A 16,480-nucleotide genomic window follows, 5' to 3' on the forward strand; every position below is an offset into this window, starting at 1 on the left:
AGAGCCTAGAGTTGGCCCCAGGTGGAGCTGTAAGAGATCAGGAAAAGGGCTTTCCAGCCCGACAGCGATGATCCTGGAGGCAGCGTGCGGAGAGGAAAGAAGTCAAAGTAGTGAAAGGGAATATGAGGCCTTGGAGGGATGTCCCACAGCTCCAGTGGCGTCTGAACAAGAGGAAGAAAAATGGCTGGAAAGGTGTCCCAGAAACTTTCTAATCCAAGCCTTCCCTGTCCCTCCTCCTGCCACTTCCGTTTTTATTCCAAAGGTTCCCAGAGCGTCTCAAATCCCCTCAACAGCCTTTCTGAACACTGAGCGGGCACGCATTCTACTTGTCCAGAATGGCCTCTAACTCATCACAACCTACCCACTCACGCCCACCCCTTCTATGTACCGAACACTGATGATGGCAGGGTCAGGGACCTGAGGGGTAGGGGCTCCCAAATGGGCAGCCAGTCGGCGCTCTGCAGCCAGAGCTCCCTGAGGGGAAGAGAAGTTGTGTTAAGGACAAGGCCCCAGTGGTGGAGAGGGTACCCAAGAAGTGACACTGCACACTGGATCAGACCTCTAAGGAAGTGTTGCTGGGGAAGAAAGAACCTCCAGCCTCGCCTTCTCTCAGTCGCCGAGGGCGGCAAATCTCCGCTGCTCTTCTTGCTCCCACTACTGCTCCTGCCGGTGCCGCCGGGCTGCCTTCCGCTCCCTTTTCCAAATGGCCTGCCGTGCCTCCATTTCCGCTGTCAGTGGCCCTGGCACCTGGAGAATTTCTGAGAAGGTATAAGGTAAGACCTATACAAACTATCCTTGGTAAAACTGTAAGAAAATAGAAAAGATCTAGCCAGAATCTCTGATGCTTTCCCACTCTGCTGCTTCCTCTTCCAGCTGACCTGAGCTTTGCTGTAATCATAAGCATCTGGATTCTTCTCCATGAAGCTCTGGAACTCATCACATGTTGATTTGTCAGCTGCAACCGTGTACGGTGGCCGGGTCCGGTAGTCCCTAGGTGCGAAAACCCAAAAAATGAGTTCAACATCACCTGCCTCCGGCTCCTCCCAACATCACCCAAGCAGACCAGGGGAAACACTGCCAAGTAGCTGGTGCCAAGATCATCGTCAGGAGGGGCCGGCACGAGGGTCCTTACCTACTGAGCCTCTCCCAGCTGTGGCGGCTGCGTGCAGGAGGGTGAAGCCACCAGAGCCCAAGGGGGCACTGAGCAGAGACAGAACTCCAGGGTCTAGGGGGCTGGCAGCTAGCCGGAGCTTCAGCACCCCCCATCTCCAGCTCGGCAAGCAGCCAAGAGCACATCCCAGCGCTCTGGCTGACCAGGGGACTTGGCCTCATCTGGGGAAGGCCCCAAAGGGGCTGACTCTGAAAAGGCCTCATCTTCTTGAGGTTGCTGGGAAAGTCATTTGCGCCCCAGCCTCCAGGTCTTGGTTTCTCTCCCTCTTATTCCTTTTTCTCCTCCTCTGCTTGGGCAATACCTCAAATTCACGAAGATCCAGCGTCCCCAGTGTCACCTCTACTAGCTCCAACTCTACCTGGGAGCCATCCTCTCCCTCTGACTCTGAACCTAGAGAAAAATTTGCTATGTTAGATCCATCTCAGGAATAAGCAGAGGGTAGAAGGTTGTGGGCTGCCCCAGATGCATAAGAATGTACACAGAGAAAATCCAGATCACTTGAAATAAAAGTGTTTGTATTTTGTCACCCAAGATAAAGTAGCCCATCAAGAGCTGAAGCCATTAGTATCACATGCAGAGATGAGGCTCGCAGCCCAGACAAGCACAGGCCCAGAAGAAGCTATGCAGGGACAAGAGTCCCTGAACATTCCCATGACAGCCTTAGGGTGGTGCACAACAGAGGAAAGCACGAGCAGTGACAGCCATGCAGGCCAACAGTCTGCAGCGAGGCAAGCAGCCCTTAGCCCAAAACCAGAGCATCCAAGAAGACAGGTAAATTATGTAAGATCCACACAACACACATTCAAGCATCAACTTCATGCTAAGACTTTTCAAAGTACTAGAGATAACGTCAGTGAACAAAAGAGACGATAGATTTGGAAAAGTCACAAAACGTTTAATTGCTACCACATACCCCACAGACCTGTGTGTGTGTGTGTGTGTAGTATGTAAGGGTTTACCTATAAATAGGGAAGTGAATAAGTTATGACAGTAGGGGATTTGCCACTGCAGTTCTAGGACAGACCCCGAGAGAGATTTGACAATTGCCAGATGGTGCTCAAACCCTGTTTGGGAGCTTCCTCATTCCGCCCGAGTGCCTCATTTTCATCACTGCGGACCTTTCTTTCTTCCTCAATGGCCTTCCTTCCTCTCATTGTCTTCCAGTTTGTCTGAGGTAAATCCAACCTGACTGTCTCCCGGGGGTCTTCTCCTGCCATAAAACAAAAGATGGTTCTCAAATTTAGCTGAGGAGAAGCCAGCCCAGGTTTCTCTCAATGAAGATGCCATCGGACTGCAGTACGAGGGCTAGAAAATCATCTGGGTGCACAAATGAGAAGCCGAGGCTTGGGCTGGGAGGTACGGGAAGGTCTAGGGAGTTCTGGGGATCTGGACAGAAGGGTCACCGTGGACATGCAAGGTGGTCAGCTTATGGAGCACACGCTGTAGCTCTTGGAAGGTGGGTCTGCGGATAGCGAGGGGGATATCCCAAAGTCGGGGATCCCCACGTTGCAGGGGAGCCTCACGGCCCCCAAAGAACAAGGACCGGCCAGAGCGGGGTGCACGCATCAGTATCGTCCCAGCCTTCTCCAGCACCTTAGCCTAGTCTGGCCCTGCCAGCAGGTCACAAACATCCTAGAAAAGAAAGTAACTCAGCCCTGCATCTCTTCACTTGCTACTTTTAAATCTCCAACCAAAACATGACCCACAGATCATGTGTAGGGAGTGGGAGGCAGAAGATAATGGAGGGGGCTTCCCTGGTGGCACAGTGGTTAAGAATCCGCTTGCCAATGCAGGGGACACGGGTTCGAGCTCTGGTCTGGGAAGATCCCACATGCCGCGGAGCAACTAAGCCCGTGCACCACAACTACTGAGGCTGCACTCTAGAGCCCTCGTGCCACAACTACTGAAGCCCATATGCCTAGAGCCCATGTTCTGAAACGAGAAGGCACTGCAATGAGAAGCCCGCGTACCGCAATGAAGAGTAGTCCCCGCAACTAGAGAAAGCCCATGCGCAGCAATGAAGACCCAATGCAGCCAAAAAGAAAGAAAGAAAGAAGATAATGGAGGGAGAATGACAGGACTAAGAATCCTGGGCATTCACCCCATTCTACCTTCATCTACCCAAAAATAACCAAGACGGGGGATACAGGAGCCAGCCTCCCTACTGTAACATTTAATCAGTTGAGAGGGAAAAAGTGTGGATTAGAGGAGCACCAGATCTGGACACTTAACTCACCTTATATAGCATGTCTTCACTGTAGCGCCTCAGGTTGGCTCCAGCAGAGCGGGAAGCCGCACCCCGGGCATCCCAAAGCCCCTGGGCTGTGCCCCACTTGGCCCGCAGTGTGTAGCAGTGAAAGGTTTTGTGTGTCAGTGCTTCTTGTCTGTAGACAGCACAGACTCGGTACTGGAAACCAGCTGGTACTCCCAGGCTACCAGGATCCATTCCATCCTTACCCCATACAGCACCCTCTCACCCTTGGAAAACAGCACCAGCAAAGTGCCCAGCAGCAGCCATGAGCACCATGCAGTCCCTGGGACCTCCACTTTTCAGGTTTTGTAGCAGCACTTCTGCTGCTTCTGGGGCACCTGGATGACAGAGGAGCAGCACGAACATATCTGTGGCACTTACTGACAGCAAGAAATAAGTGCCAATGCTAAGTGCTTCACATGCATCATCTCTTTTAATACAACTTATTTGTCCCCATTTTACAAATAAGAAAATTTGAGGGCTTCCCTGGTGGTTGAGAGTTCGCCTGCCAATGCGGGGGATACAGGTTTGTGCCCCGATCCGGGAGGATCCCACGTGCCGCGGAGCGGCTGAGCCCGTGAGCCACGGCCGCTGAGCCTGCGCGTCCGGAGCCTGTGCTCCGCAACGGGAGAGGCCACAACAGTGAGAGGCCCGTGTACCGCAAAAAAAAAAAAAAGAAAAAAAAGAAAATTTGAGCCTTGTGGAGGTAGTCAAGGTCAAGTGGTAGAACCATAATTCAAACCTAGATTGGTCTATTTCCAAACTTAATTCCATTACACTTGACCCTTCTAAGATTCAAGCCAGTTCAATCCAAGACTGTGCTGTCAAGTGTGATACCCACCCGCAACAGGAAGGAAGGAAGGAAGTGAGACACGGACTGTGCTGAGGGAAAGTCTAGGCTGAGTGTACAGCAGGCTGGAGTTGACCACACAACCTGTGCTGGCACTTGCCTGGCGAGGGCCTAGGACACAGCAATAGGCATCAAGAAACTGGCCCTGGGCATTCTGGAAAAGAACCCGATGGGGGTGGAAGCCTCGGGATCGGTCAGGCTTCTCAAACTCAGCCCTCTCCTCATCCAGTATCTGCAAGTCCTCCTCACTGGCTGAGTCCGAGTCTTCTGATCCTGAGATGCTGGAAAGATCTCCTGAGAACAACATGAGATACGCAAGTTTGGTGCCCCATCTTTGACCTTTCCTCAAGCTCCTAAACTAGGGTCTTTCTCCATCCCCATGACCTATCCCCACACAGGTCTCCCAACAGTCATCACCTGTAGAGCTCTGCTTTTCAAAGTCCAGGGCAGACCGGAGAGGCTTGTCCTTGAGATGCTGCTTTAGGTTAAACCGATGCCAATCAAGTTCATAATGTTCCCTCTAGCAGGAGGCAAAGAAGGAAGCACAGTGTGGAAGCATGGCCCAGCCTGGCCTTTTATGGTATCCAAGACCTCTAACAAAACTCCAGAAAGTATGACCAGGTAACACTAACTTTCTTAGTTAAAACATGGAACTTTATTCATTAAAGACAAAATGTCTACCTCTCCCCACCTACCATTACACCTTTGCTTCCACCATTTAGCTCTGTACCTGGTCTTTTACCTGTTCCTGGTGGTTCGGGAAGGTCTGGTCACAGGTTGAACGAAACAACTTCTCTGAAATATCCAGAGGGCCCTGGAGTGGTTTTCTTTCTGGGCTTATTCTCTCCCCTGAACCTAAATAAGGGGAGGGTAAACAGAGGTAGAAAAGGAGCCCAAATCCACAGTATCTAGGATTACATTCAGAGTCTGATATACAAAGCAGAGGAGGATACAAAAAGAGATGGCATGTCCTTGCCTTCAAGGAATTTACAATCTAGTAATAATGAAGCGAATAGCACAACAATCACCTTATACAATAAATATGCTTCTGAAAAGATGTACGTAAAATGAATATAAATCAAACATTGTAAATTAACCAAAGGGATTTTTTAGAGAAATCCTAGAAAATGATTTCTGGTAAAGTTAAAATTCTTTTTAACTGTGCAAAAATCACTTCCCAAATGCCACTTTTTTAGCTTATATTTCCAATTACAGTGTGCAGTTTGTTCTTTAAAAAGGTACAAGAGAAACAGCCAAACTAAAGCTGTATGAAACCAAGAGTAAGTTGTTTTATATTCAGCAAGAAGGAATGACTTGATTGGAATAGTTAAATTTGGACTATGTCAAGGAATTTTGAAGTGTTTTTGCAGGCAGTGGTGGTAACATGATGAGGCATAAACAATGGCAAGAGACTTATTTGGAGACAATTCAGGAGCCTGTTCTGGAAATCCAGAGATCGAGAGAATTCTTTTTTTTTTTACCAAAATATAGATTTTAATTGTACACGTACAAATGTTGCCTTAAATTCATAACAGTTAAGAAACATATACACAAACCTCAGCTTAAAAGGAAAAGTAAAAACCAAACACTCTGCAGTTGGGGTTTGATACATTTTATCCAGTAGAAGGAGATGTCAACAAGGGCTCCTAAGCTGGGAAACACCAATAAAAAAAATGTGTTCCCTGAAGAAGCAATAAGCTCCCTTTAAAAAGCCCTGTCACGTCCCTCACGGGTCCACCCCAAACCTTCCCAGATACCTGGACAGGAAACCTGCAGAGCCTGGGCCAGAGCCTCCCCGGGAGCGTGGCTCACCAGGCGCAGGCCCTGAAGGACCGGAGTATCCGCCTTGGGGTCAAACAGGGAGACCGACACAGAAGCCTGGGCTGCAGCTGGAGCCGGCGACATGTCTGAGCAGAAAGGCGGTTAAGAAACAGAACTCCCCAAAGCAAGATCCTATGCCGCGTCTCCCGCCAGCATGACTTGGTCTCCCCCACTCCGCAAGGCACCACGGCCCTCGCCCTGGTGACAGGGGTTAATACGTGGCCCCAGCCCGCTTTCTCACACCACCCAGTCTCGGACCACACAAGAGTGAAATGGGGGCGCATTCAGCAACCAAATCTAGTCCAACAGAATTAAAATCACTGAGGTTCATTAACCAACCGCTCCTCATTACCCGTGCGACGACCTCCAGCAGTGACTAAACCGCGTGAACTCGTCCCCGCCCTCAGAAGCTGCCCCAAAGGCCCCGGGGAGCCGAGTGACACGGCCGTCTACGGTTTGAAGCACGGATTTCTGCAAAAGCACAACAATCTCGTCACTACGGCGCAGCAAAGAGGACAAAAGGCGTCGCCCGCACCTGAACCCCTCCCCACGTAGAGCGCACAATTGGTCCCCTGACTTCCAAGACCCGCCTCTAGCCTTTAGTCCCGCCCCAGACGCCGAGATTGGCCGTCGTGTCTCCACCTATCATGTTCATTGGTCAGGCTAACTGCGGGTGACAGTGAATGGCAGACGCCGGGCCTACCGCTCCGGGTCGGGCAGAGCCCAGTGGAGCCGACGGAGCCCCTGGAATCACCCGGGTCACCGTCCCTGAGGTGAAACGCGAGACCGGATACCGAAATCTCACGGTCCGGGTCGGGCCTGGCCAGGGGTGCCCTCGGAGCCCTAAGTGAGCTCGCGGCAAGTAACGGGGGAAGGGGCGCCGCGGGCGGGGCGGGGGCGCGCAGCCGGAATGTTTTGATAGCGGGGGCGCGCGGAGGGGGGCGCGCGCGAACGACGGGGCCGCGCGCAGTGCTGTCCGCTGTTGGGAGCCGAGCCTTTGGCCGGGGGCCGGACGATCTGGGGGCGTGCTGCCCTCGGGTCGTGGCTGCTGGGTGTAGGGAGGCAACCCAGCCCACCTGCGGGTATCGGCTGTCGGACTGGATTGATTCCTCCAACGTTCGCAGGAACCCCTGAACCCAGGCCCGGCTGGCAGGGGCTCTATGGGCCCTGGGTCTACACTGACCCAGTGAGTGGTGAGTTCCCTGAGGGCTTGGTCAGCTTAGGACCCAGGGTTCTCACTAACCCAGGGAATCCCACCGGGGCCTGGCTGGGCAGGGCTCCACAGCCACGGGGTCTGCACTGACTGGTTGAGTGCCACCTAGATCATGCCTGGCTCCAGGACCAAGGCAGTTCACCCAGAATCTAGGTCTACACTGACCCAATCAGTATATCCCATCCAGGAACTCTGCCTGCCTGCTGGGCCTTTGGGGCTAGGGAAGCAAGGGAAGGAGTTGACCAGAAAGGTCCTCTTTAGAAAAGACTCTCTTCTTGGCTTTTGGGTTTGGGGCTTTGTGGACCCTGAACGGTCCATCTAATTTCTGAGGCTGAAGTGGGGCAATGGAGAAACAGTCCAGCCCTGTACAGACTCAGTCTCCACAGGTTCACTTAGACACTTCTTGGGACCCTAGACTTGAATGAGTGGCCGTGTATAATACAACCAGAGGAAGTACGCATAGCCCTAGGCTGGAAAGGTGCCTCTTTCCCACTGCAGCCTCCCTGCCCCTTGCTTGGCCGCCCCTGAGTGTGGGGCGTCGGGGGGTGGTGGGGTTGGGTTTATTTCTGTTCCCACTCCCCACTCTCCGGGGCCTGACACCTTCTCCTCCAGCAGCTGCAGAGCCAGGGCATCGAGGGCTGGAGTGGAGCAGACACTGCCCATGGAGCTGGTAGGGCCATGTGCTTATCTCAAATCTCTGTTTACAAAGTGCTTCTAAACTGCTAGTCTCTTGGGAGACCACGGTTTCTCTAGGAGGGGAGGGGGAGGACCCCTTCTCTCCAGTGAATAGAAGATGAAGCAGACCCCCCACAGGGCCAGAATCTGCCTTCAGGCCAGCAAGGCCTCGGTAGACATTCAATAAAGGCTCTGGGAATGACTGACCTCATTGGTCGGTGAGGGCCTCCCAAGCCCTGAGCTTGTTGCTCTCCTTGGGTTACTGCTCTTTCTCTGCCTTTGATCCAAGAAGACTGGTAGTGGAGACCAAGCCCAGGATTCCTTCTCACTCATTTCTGGTCTGGTAGGCAGGGGAGAAGACGAACAGCACCAGGGGTCTGAACCTGGGTCTCTCCTTCCTCATTACCCACAGGTGGACAAGGTGGACAGGGGGCGGTGGTGATGGCGCAGTTTGACACTGAATACCAGCGCCTAGAGGCCTCCTACAGCGATTCACCCCCCGGGGAGGAGGACCTGTTGGTGCATGTCCCTGAGGGGAGCAAGTGTGAGTTCCTGGACATGACAGCCAGAGCTGGGGCTTGGGGGGAGAATTGGTGGAGGAACACTGAGGGAGCAGGGGCTTCCACTTCTTCAGGGCTCTGACGTCTCTGCTCCTGTACCCACAGCACCTTGGCACCACATCGAAAACCTTGATCTCTTCTTCTCTCGAATATCCTTTGTGTCTGTGTTGGAGCTCTGGGACCTATAGCCCCTCTCTAAGCCAGGCCCCTGATGAGAAGTCGGTGTGGGTATGGTTCTAATCCTTTTCAGACACCTTGAGCCTGAAAGAGGCTAGAGAAATAATGATCATTATAAACAATGATACCTCACATGTATCAAGAGCTACGTGCCTTGCATTTTGTAGTGTTAGTTTATAAGGAACCTCTCTGAGTGTGATTCTTTTTGCTGGTATGCTAATAATCATAGTAATTAATGTCATTTGACTTATTCTGTGTCAGTTCTGTGTTAAATACTTTATATGCACTATCTCAGACCTAATAATCCTATGAGGCAGGTGCTATTATTCCCAACACACCACTACAGACAAAAGCTTAGAGAGGTTAAGTAACTTGGCCAAAGTCACACAGCTTGAAAGTCATAGAGCCAGGACTTCAGCTCAGGTACGTGACACCAAAGTCTGTACTTTTTTTTTTTTTTAATTTTTAAATTTTTTTTATGCCGTGTTGGGTCTTCATTTCTGCACGGGCTTTCTCTACTTGTGGCAACCAGGGGCTACTCTTTGTTGCGGTGCACGTACTTCTCATCGTGGTGGCTTCTCTTGTTGCGGAGCACGGGCTCTAGGAGCGTGGGCTTCAGTAGTTGTGGCTCATGGGCTCTAGAGCACAGGCTCAGTAGCTGTGGCGCACGGGCTTTGTTCCATGTGGGATCTTCCCGGACCAGGGATCGAACTCATGTCCCCTGCATTGGCAGGCAGATTCTTAACCACTGCACCACCAGGGAAGTCCCTGTGCTCTTAATTGCTGTCTATACAGACCACTTTTTCTTAACAATTACACGTTTATAATCTACACCAGAAGAATGGCTTCACTTGTATGCTCATCGGGGAGATCTTTGAGCTCATGTAAGTATAAGAAGGAATGGACGATGTGGTGAAGGAATACATTTCAGTGTTTCCTCTCTTTGAGCTCAACGCCTGGCCCAAACCGCCAATGCAAGTCAGTCCTAGGCTCAAAACTCTGCAAACATTTATAGTTGAAGGACTGGGTGTGACACCGTTTTACAGCCTTATCTTTTTTAATCTCGCTTATAAGGAAAGCTTTCCAAGTCCTGTCTCTTCCACAAAGAGAAGTCAGACTTGATCGTTTCATCAGAGCTCCAGTGGAATGCGCATGGTTCAGGCAGGAGGTATCAGAGATGCCAGCCACTCACTTGAGAAAAATGTCTCTGTTCTGCCTTGGTTGCACCTTAGGCCTGCTGCTGAGTAGAGAGCCTGCTAGGAGGAAGGAGCCATGTGGCTTTGCCAAATGTCAAGGGGTTGGGAAACCTTCCCTCCATAAGAAAAGAGTTCAAATCCGCAAAGGGCTTCTAACTACCATCTCAAAAGGAAATCAGGTACTGGGGACCACAGACCACAATTTAAGACCTTTGAAGGAGTCCAGCGAGTGGTGGCAGAGATTACTATGAGGTGGAAAAGCAGGCTGATTCTGTGGTACCTGAAGCTAAGAGCAAAAAGTAGGAGCTGGCTTGGGTCCCCTGGGGCCAAGCAGTAGAGAGAGCCCACACGGAGTTCTCCAGCCCATTTCCCCAGAGGCTGCTCCCTAATTTTGGTCTGGGGCTTCCAGACTCTTCATTTTTCCCATGTTATTTCACTGGTATCTCTCGGACTGCGCCCTCTCTTCCCAACTCCCCAGGCAGTTCCTCTTTGTGGTTGCGTTCACCACCTTCCTGGTCAGCTGTGTGGACTACGACATCCTATTTGCCAACAAGATGGTGAACCACAGTCTTCACCCTACCGAGCCTGTCAAGGTTACTCTGCCAGATGCCTTTTTGCCTGCCCAAGTCTGTAGCGCCAGGTAAGTGCGGCACTTCAGAGGGCACCAGAGCCTGTTGTTCAGCTAGCAGGTGGGGAATGGAGTGGAGTGTGAGGCAGTAACATTCCCCAGAACACAGGCTCAGGCTCAGCCTCTCCAAATCCTTCAAGACAGCAGCATGTCTGCCAAGGCTCCTCAAGGGCCACTCCTCCTCCCCTTCTTTTCCCCACCAGGATTCAGGAAAATGGCTCCCTTATCACCATCCTCGTCATTGCTGGTGTCTTCTGGGTTCACCGGCTCGTCAAGTTCATCTATAACATTTGCTGCTACTGGGAGATCCACTCCTTCTACCTGCATGCTCTGCGCATCCCCATGGTGAGACTGGGAAATTGGGCAGTTACAACCACAGGCCAGGACGTCTTCTGCAGCTTGGGAAGCGGCGGGGGGCGGTTGTATTCCTGGGCATCAGGCAGCCTCAGCCATCCTTTGCAGATCAAGGAGCATCCGGTTAAAGGCTCCACTCAGAGGACCCCTGAGCCTCACAGCTCATGCAGGGCAAGGGGCTAAGGCAACAACCCCACCTTCCATCCCTCGTCTCTTCCCCCACCCCATAGTCTGCGCTTCCATACTGCACGTGGCAAGAAGTACAGGCCCGGATTGTGCAGACCCAGAAAGAGCACCAGATCTGCATCCACAAGCGTGAGCTAACAGAGCTGGACATCTACCACCGCATCCTCCGTTTCCAGAACTACATGGTGGCACTGGTTAACAAATCCCTCCTGCCTCTGCGCTTCCGCCTGCCCGGTCTCGGGGAGGTTGTCTTCTTCACTCGGGGCCTCAAGTACAACTTCGAGCTAATCCTCTTTTGGGGACCTGGCTCTCTGTTTCTCAATGAATGGAGCCTCAAGGCTGAGTACAAACGTGGGGGACAACGGCTCGAGCTGGCCCAGCGTCTCAGCAACCGCATCCTGTGGATTGGCATCGCCAACTTCCTGCTGTGCCCCCTCATCCTCATCTGGCAGATCCTCTATGCCTTTTTCAGTTACGCCGAGGTGCTGAAGCGGGAGCCGGGGGCCTTGGGAGCACGTTGCTGGTCACTCTACGGCCGCTGCTACCTCCGCCACTTCAATGAGCTGGAGCACGAGCTACAGTCCCGCCTCAACCGAGGCTACAAGCCCGCATCCAAGTACATGAATTGCTTCTTGTCACCTCTGCTGACACTGCTGGCCAAGAACTGCGCCTTCTTTGCTGGCTCCATCCTGGCCGTGCTTATTGCCCTCACCATCTACGACGAAGATGTGTTGGCTGTGGAACATGTCCTCACCACTGTCACGCTCCTGGGGGTCACCGTGACCGTGTGCAGGTGGGCCAGGGGAGCAGGTGGGAGCAATTCAACTAGCATTCCTGGGGGCTTATGTCTCACCATGACCCTGATCCCACTAGGTCCTTTATTCCGGACCAGCACATGGTGTTCTGCCCTGAGCAGCTGCTCCGCGTGATCCTCGCTCACATCCACTACATGCCTGACCACTGGCAGGGTAATGCCCACCGCTCGCAGACCCGGGACGAGTTTGCCCAGCTCTTCCAGTACAAGGCAGTGAGTGGAGTTGGAGTTAGGGCCTGCTAGAGACTGGCTGATAGCCTGGTGGCGAGGGCTGGGCTCCCTCCTGCTCTCTTGTGACCCTGATCCCTTCCCTTTTAGGTGTTCATCTTGGAGGAGTTACTGAGCCCCATTGTCACACCCCTCATCCTCATCTTCTGCCTGCGCCCACGGGCCCTGGAGATTATAGACTTCTTCCGCAATTTCACCGTGGAGGTCGTTGGTGTTGGAGATACCTGCTCCTTCGCTCAGATGGATGTTCGCCAGCATGGGCACCCCCAGGTATTAGGAAAGGAGGGAGGGGGGCAGTTGGCCAGAGGTGATGCTGGCATATACAGTGTCTTTGGGCAAACTGCAAAAAGGCACCCTTCTGAGCCAACAAATCACAAAAAGGCAGCCCTGCCTTGGGGCAACCCTGTACCAGGGCACACACTGCTTTGTAAACAGGAGCCTGGGCTCGATTATAACCTTAAACTTGCACCCTTGGCCAAGCTCCCTGGAAGGCACAAACCAAGCAGCTAGCCTGGCATGTGGCCACTCGTGGGGTGGGCACCTGGGCCCCTGGACAAGATACAGCAGTGCATTGTGGTCTCTGCCCTCCAGGGGCAAGGCCTCCCCACTGGCAGGAAAGGTACAAAAAGGGTTCCTGTAAGGGGACAGTCCTGCTCACTGCAGCCTCCCTTGTACAGTGGCTGTCCGGTGGGCAGACGGAGGCCTCAGTGTACCAGCAAGCCGAGGATGGAAAGACAGAGTTGTCACTCATGCACTTTGCCATCACCAACCCTGGCTGGCAGCCACCACGTGAGAGCACGGCCTTCCTCGGTTTCCTCAAGGAGCAAGTTCAGCGGGACGGAGCAGCTGCAGGCCTTGCCCAAGGGGGTCTGCTCCCGGAAAATGCGCTCTTTACGTCCATCCAATCCTTACAATCTGAGTCTGAGGTGCGTTCCTAGGGACTGGGAGATGACAGGAAGAGTGGACTCCAGGAGCTGGGACGTGGGACGTGCGCATGGGGCGGAAGGGCCTACCGGGTCAGTTTCCTCCTGTCCAGTCTGTGCCACTGGGACCTAATGTGCAGAATACTGGGGGACTCAGAGGCCTCCCTATGCCCTGAGAATTCTACCCACCCTTTTCTTTCATAGCCACTGAGCCTTATTGCAAATGTGGTAGCCGGCTCATCCTGCCGGGGCCCCCCACTGCCCAGAGACCTGCAGGGCTCCAGGCACAGGGCTGAGGTCGCCTCTGCCCTGCGCTCCTTCTCCCCTCTGCAGCCTGGTCAGGCTCCCACAGGCCGGGCTCCCAGCACCATGACAGGCTCTGGGTGAGTAGAGGTGGGCCATGAGAGGAGGGCATGGCAGTAGCCCCCAGCAATTTGTGTGGGTCTCAGAAATGTTGATGACTGCTGTCTGTGCTGGGGGGCAGGGTGGATGCCAGGACAGCCAGCTCCGGGAGCAGTGTGTGGGAAGGACAGCTGCAGAGCCTGGTGCTGTCGGAATATGCATCCACCGAGATGAGCCTGCATGCCCTCTATATGCACCAGGTGAGCGGGCTGGAAGGGGCAGGGTCGTAGAACCAAGGTGGCAGCTGAAAACAGAATAGAGGGTTTTAGATGTGAAGGAAGACCTGGGTTCAAATCTCTTCTCTGCCATTTACCTGCTCTGCAATCTCCATTCCCACATACATCCTCTTCCTATCCTTTTTAGCCTAGCTTACTTTTACCCAGGCCTTTTCCGCACTTGTGGTTTCCCCTGCCAAGAACCTACTTCCCTGAGATATCCACAGGGCTCCCTCCTTCTCATTCAAGTATGCTCCTTCTTTCCCCACGAGACTACCTCTGGCCACCCTGAGTAAAAGCCTCCCTTGCCTACCCTCCTGAACCTTCCTGTTCTGTTTTTCTCTCCATAGCATTTAGCACCATGGGACATTGTATTTTTCCCTTATTTATTTGTTTATTATCTATCCTTCCCCACTTCCCCGAAGTATATAAGCCCCACAGGAGTTGGAATTTTTGTCTATTTTGTTCACTGCTGTATCCCTAGCACCTAAAAGAGTTCCTGGCACTTAGATTCACAACCAATTTGTTCCAGAATCAAATGACTGGGGAAAATGAGAGCTATTACAATTTATGCACAGGTTTGTTCCCAGGATCTGCTGAGAATTTAACCTGTAAGATATCATGTGTATGTTACACCTTATTAACACATCAGATACTCCGGGTCAGTGATTCTAGGTGAGGCAGTATAAATGGGAACTGGCCGATACCATGGTGGAGGGTAGCTATTTCAGACAGATATTCTTCTGTCCCCAACTAATGAATCCCCCACTTCTCAGCTCCACAAGCAGCAGGCCCAGGCTGAACCTGAGCGGCATGTGTGGCACCGCCGGGAGAGTGATGAGAGTGGGGAGAGTGCCCCCGAAGAGGGGGGAGAGGGTGCCCGGGGCCCCCAGCCTATCCCCCGCTCTGCCAGCTATCCCTGTGCTGCATCCCGGCCTGGAGCTCCTGAGACTACTGCTCTGCATGGGGGCTTCCAGAGGCGCTACGGAGGCATCACAGGTATCCACTGGGAAGGACACAGAGTCTTCAGGGAAGGGTGGTCCTTCTGGGGCCTCTAGGGGACGAAAGAAGTCAGAGGGACCAGACCCAAGGAGACTAATCCCTCCCCCGCACTTCCACCTACCCCCAAAAGCCCCAGAACCCTTCTCCTCGTTCCTGTTTGTGTTCATTCTAAGAGTATTTACTTGTATCTTTAGATCCTGGAACAGTGCCCCGGGCTCCCTCTCACTTCTCTCGGCTGCCCCTTGGAGGATGGGCTGAAGATGGGCAGTCAGCATCAAGGCACCCAGAGCCCGTGCCTGAAGAGGGCTCAGAGGATGAGCTTCCCCCTCAGGTGCACAAGGTAAGGGCTTCAAGACCCCAAAACAACTGCCAAAAGCAGTAACTTGCAGGCTGAGGTCAAAGCTTCTCATGTGAAGGGAGGTGGGCCTCTCAGGCAGAGATACTGCAACTTCCCCACCAAAGTACACTTCCTTTTCTTCCCTCACCTGCTGTGAAATCCAGGACTTGATTTTTCCTTTGCTTACCTCCTCAAGAATCAAGTTTTCCATTTCCTTTATCTCCAGGCTTCTGTTGTGTAAGCAGATAGCTGAAGACTATCTCCATTACCAACCCTTTTCTCTCCACAGGTATAGACGAGGCTGAGGAGGGTCCCTACGCCCCAGGATGGTGGCCACCGTTGCCCTGCCATCCCATCCGCCTGCCATGGAGGGCTCCTCTGAGTGTTGCCTGGCTCCACGCGTGTGGTGTTTGTGTGTCTGTGCCTGGCCAAGGAAGGTGCCAATGCTGGGCTCGCCACAGCCCCAGGAGAGAGATTGGGGGCCTAGGAACCAGGGCACACAGGACTCTAGCCTCATCCCCAGGACACCCCTTGGCTCAGAGTGTGGTGCTAGAAACTGGTCCCCAGCCCAGCCCCAGTACTGCCACCTTTGCACCCAACCCTGCAAGTCTCCAGAGGACTGCCCACCACAGAAGCTGCCAAGCAGGGAGAACCTGTGCCAACTGTGGAGTAGGGAGGTGGGCCTGGACCCTCAACCTCTGCAGCCGCCCTCCCCGCACCCTGAACAGATGAGCAGCTCAGGCTGTGGCCCTTACCTCACCCCCAGTTCTCTCCCAGTGCTGCAGCCTGCTCACCGCTCCCCTGCTTCCTGCACATCACTGGCATGTGTGCCACTTGCTCCTGTTCTGTTCGCTTGTTCCCCTTCTGTTCAGCTTTTGCTTTGTCTTGGTGTGGAGGCTTTAGCTCCTAGCTCCCCTCATGCTATCTTTTGACACTAAGAAGGAAGTTTCTAAATTGCAGGAGCAGGATGGAAATTCTTTGCTGCCCTCTCCAACTTTTAAGATGGGTCCCCCGGGAGACTGAGGCCTTCCTGGCCCCTATTGCTGCTTATTGTACCCCGCCCCACCACCTGCACATGGGATGGACAGGGCTGGAAGTGTGCCCTCGACTGGCTGCCTATCAGCAAGAGAGCTCTGGCCTGCATCCCACTGTCCCTTGAGGGGGATGGAGGGGCGACAGGACGGCTTCGCTTTGGGCTGCCGCATTGCATGCTGGGACCCGGCTCCTTCCCTTCGCCCCACCCCTCACCCAGCTGCGGTCCGCTGCGGGTGAGCGGTGAACTACGCTGCCCGAACTTACAGCGGAGTGGGGTGGGGACCGTGTACAGCTTGACAACCCTTAATAAAGAAGGGATTTTGACCAGGTCGCGGCTTGTTGTCTCGAGTGGCCAAGGTTCTGGGGGCAAGCGGGGTGTGGGGTGTGTGTGAACCACCCAGGTGGCTGGGGACCGGGTCGGCTCTGTGGGAAAGCTGGCCAA

The 16,480-nt window shown here is 53.4% G+C and overlaps 2 protein-coding genes across 9 annotated transcripts; one reads left to right on the forward strand and one right to left on the reverse strand.

Moving 5' to 3' along the window:
- Nucleotides 1-6: 6 nt before the first annotated feature.
- ANKZF1 (ankyrin repeat and zinc finger peptidyl tRNA hydrolase 1) lies at nucleotides 7-6,567 on the reverse strand. Its single transcript, XM_024763120.1, is given in 16 exon segments — nucleotides 7-204; nucleotides 396-474; nucleotides 604-747; nucleotides 879-990; nucleotides 1,023-1,027; nucleotides 1,119-1,264; nucleotides 1,267-1,394; nucleotides 1,396-1,561; nucleotides 2,235-2,381; nucleotides 2,575-2,803; nucleotides 3,408-3,555; nucleotides 3,649-3,751; nucleotides 4,339-4,566; nucleotides 4,690-4,792; nucleotides 5,015-5,127; nucleotides 6,030-6,567. Coding segments are annotated over 16 exon segments (2,166 nt in total). The 5' UTR covers nucleotides 6,178-6,567; the 3' UTR covers nucleotides 7-37.
- Nucleotides 6,568-6,777: 210 nt separating this feature from the next.
- ATG9A (autophagy related 9A) lies at nucleotides 6,778-16,367 on the forward strand. Of its 8 annotated transcripts, none has more exons than XM_024763246.1 (17): nucleotides 6,778-6,940; nucleotides 7,218-7,286; nucleotides 7,919-7,976; nucleotides 8,394-8,525; nucleotides 8,647-8,690; nucleotides 9,538-9,602; nucleotides 10,393-10,554; nucleotides 10,746-10,887; nucleotides 11,127-11,875; nucleotides 11,956-12,109; nucleotides 12,215-12,394; nucleotides 12,802-13,050; nucleotides 13,252-13,430; nucleotides 13,532-13,649; nucleotides 14,441-14,663; nucleotides 14,861-15,006; nucleotides 15,293-16,367. In XM_024763246.1, exons 4-17 carry the CDS (start codon nucleotides 8,423-8,425, stop codon nucleotides 15,296-15,298), a joined length of 2,520 nt encoding a protein of 839 aa, XP_024619014.1. In that variant the 5' UTR covers nucleotides 6,778-6,940; nucleotides 7,218-7,286; nucleotides 7,919-7,976; nucleotides 8,394-8,422; the 3' UTR covers nucleotides 15,299-16,367. The 8 variants fall into 8 exon arrangements, with proteins under 8 accessions (XP_024619014.1, XP_024619015.1, XP_024619011.1 ...); XM_024763247.1 differs by having other exon boundaries at nucleotides 7,922-7,976; XM_024763243.1 differs by lacking the exon at nucleotides 7,218-7,286 and having other exon boundaries at nucleotides 6,778-6,951.
- Nucleotides 16,368-16,480: the final 113 nt, after the last annotated feature.

The sequence above is a fragment of the Neophocaena asiaeorientalis genome, unplaced genomic scaffold, assembly GCF_003031525.2.
Source record: "Neophocaena asiaeorientalis asiaeorientalis breed wild unplaced genomic scaffold, Neophocaena_asiaeorientalis_V1.1 scaffold86, whole genome shotgun sequence".
NCBI lineage: Eukaryota > Metazoa > Chordata > Mammalia > Artiodactyla > Phocoenidae > Neophocaena > Neophocaena asiaeorientalis.